At 32.2% G+C, this 6579-nt stretch overlaps 1 protein-coding gene across 1 annotated transcript; it reads left to right on the top strand.

The window, feature by feature from the left end:
* The first annotated feature begins 1660 nt into the window (after positions 1 to 1660).
* LOC129319166 (putative RING-H2 finger protein ATL71) lies at positions 1661 to 2140 on the top strand. The gene has a single exon (XM_054964154.1). It carries the CDS (start codon positions 1661 to 1663, stop codon positions 2138 to 2140), a length of 480 nt encoding a protein of 159 aa, XP_054820129.1.
* The last annotated feature ends 4439 nt before the right edge of the window (positions 2141 to 6579 follow it).

The raw sequence follows: 6579 nt of genomic DNA, 5'->3' as shown, positions 1-6579 counted from the left end.
TGTATCTCTATAATTAATCAGAGTTATACTAGTCTTGTTTCATCTATGATCTCTCATATATGACCAGCCAAGGACATTTATGACAATCACTATAGTTTGTCCAAAGATATAGTTATCATAGTAAATATGCAATTGATATGATAATAAAAGAAAAATTTATTAAATAATAATGTGTATGGTATTATGATTGATTATAGGGCACAATTTTCAACAACTTCACCATGCACACGAAAGCATGATTCAATTTCAATGTGCCAATTACATGGCCAAACTCTGCCATAGTGGACATTAAGATGTTAATTGGATCCCTAGTGTTTCGGTTGGTTGTTTTAGCATGTTTTCAGGGGACAAGTGTTATGCTTAGGCTTTGATCTGTTTGTCCTCTTTTCCTTTTTATTTTTCTTCCTTTCTAGCTCTTGCTTGCTTTTGTATAAAAAACACACACACACACACACAAACACACAAAAGGAAGCAAAACAAAATAAAAATAAAATAGAGAGGAAATGACATTAAAGCATCATTTAGAAAAAAGTATTGAAAATTTTAAAAATCATGATTATTTTAGAAAATAAAGTTAATAAGTTTTGTGGTATTTAATATATCAAATTTTAAAAATGTAAAATTTTAAGTACTTCTGTAGTTACTTTCATTTTTTTAAAAAAAAAAAACTTAACTTGGAGTCTTATGGCATATACCTTCAATTTTTTAATCTTATTTTTAAAATTATATCTATAAAAACTAAAAAGACTCACACCTTAAATATTACTGATAAATTTATCTTCAAAACAATAATTCTATTAACAAATAAATTTTCAAAAATTCAATACTAATAAATTACTAATTATTTAATTAATAATTGGCATTAAAAAATAGTCACAATTATCGACTTACGTTAGCGTACAGTAGAAACACTCTTGAATGAATCTACAATTCTTATATCCTTAATTTTTAAATGTTAAGTCTCTCTCGTCCATGAAAAAAATATCATTATTTTTAATATTTTTATCAATATTTTCACAATCGGATCCAATATTAAACTGAAAAAGTCAAAAGTTTATAATTCATAGGATTTAATCAGGTTAGACTAATCATCTTAAATTAAAAAAATTTATATACATATAATAATTTAAATATAAAAAAATAAATATGAGATTGTTATTTAACTTCAAAATAAACTAAATATTTTAAATTTATCATAATTTAATAAGTTACATAATGCACATAATATTAAATGATTAAAAAATCAGTCATTTTTTTAAAATTGATAAAAAATAAAAGATAAAAATTAATATTTTTTTAAATAGATTGATTTTTAAAAAAATTAGATTCGATTTTCAATTCAAAACAGCCCAATCCTCAAGCGATTTTTTTATACTGAACCGAATTTCAAATCAATTGACAATACAATAGTCAAATTTGATTTGATTTTTAATCATTAGTTTTTATTAATTACATAAGTATTTAAATTTAATATCTGAATTGCTAGGCATGATTTTTTTCCATAGAATTCATTAAATTAAAGTACTTGAAATGCATTTTTATTTTGTTTTTTTTAAAAGAAAATGAAAGATTGAAAAGCAAGAAATGGTTGACCTTTAGCTTCCATTGATTCCCAAAAGATCCATCCTCAATCTATCGCTTCTGGCTTTAATATTTACAGATGAACCTCAACAGCGGCACCGTCGCCTTCGTCTTTGGTGTCGTCTTTCTAATCCTATCCATCTCTTTTGCCTGCCTCCGCCTCCACCGGCTCTCCGGCAACACCTTCGTGTTCAATTTCCTTGTTCGCTCTCCTCCTCCTCCGGATTCCGCCGCCGTGCCGGCAGCACAACGTGGCCTTGACGATTCCACTCTCAACAGCTTCCCCAAGCTCTCTTACTCTGAGATGAAGCAGAATAAAAACCATTATTCCAGCAATAATATTGAAGATCCTTCTAATTCTTGTTCTATTTGCTTAGCGGATTATAAAGATGAAGACACGTTAAGGTTGCTTCCTGATTGTGGCCATCTTTATCACCTTCGTTGCGTTGACCCATGGCTCAAGCTACACGACTCTTGTCCTGTCTGTCGAACTCCAACCTCTTCTTCTTCTGCTAAAGCTCACGATGATCGGTCAAATAACTTCCTCGAGGGGACATAGTGTGATCAAACCGGCCGGCTTTTTTGTGTTGTAGATCAAAATATTGAGTCTAATAGGATTGAATAATGAATCAGCACCATGTAATTTTCTTTGTATATGATTGTATTTATTGTTTGTATAAGCATATGTACAAGGGAGTTTCGATGGATCATCGGTTGAATTGATCTTTCGTTTATGTGTGTGTGTGTGTGTGGCCCGGGGGGGTATATATCCATCATGCTTTTCTCTTTTCTGGTTAATTATATCCTTATAGCATAAATTAAACTAAATGTTTTACGATATTTTATTTAGAGAAAGCCATACAAAAAAAATTCTTTGTGAAATTTATATTTCATCTATACGTCCATATTTAATATGAGGTAATGTAAAAGGTTTGAGTTATCTCATGATTAATGTGTTTACTGACAGTAGAGTGCATAGAGAATTTTTTTTTTTTTTTTAACTCCATACACCGAAAGGGGCGATGAGTGGCGCTGTGTGTGTTACGCACATATCGCTTTTGAGACTTGATTCTTCCCAAATGGGGAGAATCCACTTGACATAATCTAGGGCTTACCAAAACTTCCCTTTCTATCATTTCTTCTGCGTATGGAGAGAATCTTATTCAATGTGTTTGTAGGTGTGTATTGTTCATACAAGCAAGCTAAGGGTTCTTAAAATCAAATAAAGTGTCGCCTGGTCAGTGCAATAACTTATCAGTATCAGTAGGCAACAGTTTCAACAAGTCAGTGCAATAACTCACACACACACACACGCACGCGCACGCACAGAGGTAACAGTTTTTTGCCTGTGCTGGTTAATTACCATAAAGGCATAAACCAAAAATATTGAGGTGGCAGTACGTGCTAGTATCAGTAATAGAGTAGAGAACTAACTAATAAATGAAAGCGAAAGCTGTGCTAGACAATTTAATGAGACAATAACTAGAAGTATTCTCATAATGGTAGAGACGTATCCCTAGCTACTCATCAAAACCAGTAAGCAGGAATTAACAAATGGTGATTTGAGTATGCAACAAGCCAAGTCAAATATATATTAAAACAAAGAATATAGAACATGACAGCGGAGAATGCTTCAATAATATCAAACAAAACTTGATGGTTTAATCAATGACCTGTGTTCATCATTTACTTTGGATTTTCTCAAAGGACGGTTACTTAATTAGCTGATCATGATGATTTAATTTATACATTTTATTGATTTAAAAATTTATTAAGGTTGTATTTGAATGGGTGGATTTAAGTTGGGAATTTGAATTTAAAATCTCATAATTGAAATCTCACATTTAAAATTCATAGATTCTAAATTCTTTGTTTAGATGATATAAAAAATTTGAAATTACAATATTAAAATCCTTTGTCTAGATTTAAAATAAAATTTTAAATTTTAAATTTTAAATTTGAATTTAAAAAAATTTGAAAGATTAGTCAAACTTGACGATTCGAATGACCAACTTCTAACAAGATCAAACAAACAAAGCTGATTGGGACTATGGCACCGGTGACAACCAAGACAGGACCTTCGACTTCCACTGGGATTAGACAGTCGCAACCACTAGGATGGGATTGACGATGATGATGAGCATCGAGCGGCCGACTTCCATCGAGATCGGATCGATGGTGATGACGGACACCAAATGGCAGACTTCCATGGGGATCGGACCAACAGCTACAATAGGGACGGGACAGTCGACTACCACCAAGACCGAACTAGTGATGATGATTAGGATTAGACGACCAACTTTCATCGTTACCAGACCGATGGCTACAACAGGCACCAGACGATCAACTTCTGCCAGGACCGACCAATGCCGACGATGAGGACAAGGTGGCTGACTTTCATGAAGATCAGACTGACACCGATGACGAGTACCAGACGATTGACTTCTATCGGGACTGAACCAACGACAATGGGCACCGGATGGTCGACTTCCACCAGGCTGAATCGATGCCAACGATGAGAACCGAATGGTCGACTTCCATCAACATTAGATGGTGATGGTGATGGTGACGGCCACCAAATTGAAGGAATGGTGATGGAAGGTCATCGTTTGGTCCTTGCCCGGTGGAAGTTGGACTTTCAATCTTGTTATTGTTATAGATTCAGTTTCAGTGGAAGTCAACCGTCTGGCTCCCGTCGTCTTCATCGGTCTGGTGCTAGTCTAAGTAGGTCTTCTAGTCCTCGTCATCATCATCGATCCGGTCCCGTTGGAAGTCTGCCATCCCATCCCTATCGTCGCCGTCAGTCTGGTCTTGGTGGAAGCAGGTCTTCTCGTCCCCATCGTCACTGTTAGTCCGGTCTCGATGGAAGTTGGTTGTCCCGTCCTTGTCAATGGTGGCAGCTTGTTTCCGTTAACTTTGGTGGTTTAGTCTAATTACTGTTGTTAGGTCGATCAAGCCTTCATGCATTTTAGTCAAATTATAAAAGAGCTTGAGTTATGATTTAAAATAGTAGAGGTTTAAAAAAGATTTTAAATTACAAAGAGATTGAGGGAGAACTTGAATTTGGATTTGGGTCAAATCCAAATCCATACATTTTTAATTATCCAAACAATGGATTTGGCTCAAATTTAAATTCACAGTCATGTGTATCCAAACATAGCATAAAAGAATTCACTAGTTATTAAAGAAAAAAAAATCTTATACTCCCTCTATTAAAAAATGTAAGTTATTTTTTGAGAGTTGGATGTGAAAAAATATAAGACATTTTTAGTCTTTCAAGATGTAATCATTTTCTTTTTTCAAAAGTGCCCTCATTGATAATGATTTTATATTTATTATAGAGTGTTTAATAAGGGTAAAGATGAAAAGATAAGGTTAGTTGAAAAGTGGGTAATTATTTTATTGGGGTGAGATTCAATTAAAAATGCCTTACATTTTTTAACAGAGGGAGTAGATTATATTATATATAATAAACACAAAATATTTTTGGATTCTCCAAGGTTTGTGTTCATGGCAGACTTAATTAGTTTCATCCGTTGCTCTATCTCTTCCCTTAGAGCTTTGGTACATTCAAAGCGTGTTACTACATCATCAAAGTGAGAAACAAATAGCTGGCCCAAAAAAAAAAAGTGAGAAACAAATAGATTCCGAAGCATCTTATAGGCACAAAAACTGACATTGATAATATTTTTTAATAACAGAAAAAAGAATTATTAAACACAAATAAAAAGATTACAACATAAAAGGGCCCAAGCCCAGACACAAAAGACAGACACAAAATAAAACGAGACCAGATAAAAGCTGATGGAACAAAACCTCCATGAACTACTCTCAAGAAAGACGAAGGAGTACTATGAAACAACAATAAGTTTCTCGTATAGCCATGAAGGAAAAATAGTATTATATTATATTAATATTCAATGGCAATGGTACTTTATTATTATATTATTACCATTTTTTTAAAATGTACGGGTACATAAAATAGTTTCTATGTCGTAAAATTATTTTTTATTTTCTATTCAATTCCGTGTAACGAATGATGGACCTGGATCAGCAACCCAAAATGAAAGCTAAATGAAGTTTCACAGACGGAAGAAAAGTTCCCAAGGCGTATAAGACTGGAGATCCTTTATTGGCCCACTAGGCCCATCGACAAGTTTGTTAAGCATAGTACTCAATTCATATTGTCTGGTAGGAAAAAAAAAAATAATAGTACTCAACACATATTGAGTACAAATATACTCATTCCACATTTCCTTTAATTTCATGGTTTCAAGTTGTCATTGCGATGGCATGGAAGCAATCTCGTCTGTTTCAGATATATTCTTTGTATCCCGAATTTGCATATAAGTAAAACTCAATTATGACACTTTAGACAAATTTATTTTTTTAAAACAAAAATATAAAATTAAAAAATACATTTCATTTAATACAATTTTAAATTTATAATCATTTTAATTTTCTTTTCATTTAAAATAACATTGAAAAAAATATTATAATGAAACTATTTTTATCAAATTATCTTTTATTTTGAAACAATAAAATTCCTTCAATGTTATGTGATAATTTGGGATCAGAGTAACTTTTTGCCTTCTTTTGATATTTTTACTTACCCCCAATTGTGCTTCTTGAATCAATCTAGTCACCTAAATTTTGCGGATAAATTAAATTATAATTAAATGAAATTTAATTTGAAGTTATTAATATATATACTAAATAAATGATGAAATATCCAATTCGTTGTCAAATGGATTTGATTATAATGAGCTGTTAGATAAAAGGTGGTTAAATTTACAGCTTCAAATTCAAGCAGACGCTCCTTTCTTAACCTGAACATGGCAAGATAAAAAAAAAAATGCATTTTATTTTTAAATTTCATAGTTGATGTAAAAACATGGTTAATGAGCAATCTGTATATATCTAAAAGTACTGTATAGGATTAGAGGTAAACTTAATAGTTCCACTGTTCCATAGTATAATTTATCTAAACTTTTTATT

The sequence above is a fragment of the Prosopis cineraria genome, unplaced genomic scaffold (assembly GCF_029017545.1).
Source record: "Prosopis cineraria cultivar Desert tree isolate PC_DT_omini unplaced genomic scaffold, ASM2901754v1 PC1, whole genome shotgun sequence".
NCBI lineage: Eukaryota > Viridiplantae > Streptophyta > Magnoliopsida > Fabales > Fabaceae > Prosopis > Prosopis cineraria.
The sequence above is the reverse complement of the archived record's forward strand: the minus strand, read 5'-3'. Positions and strand labels throughout refer to the sequence as shown.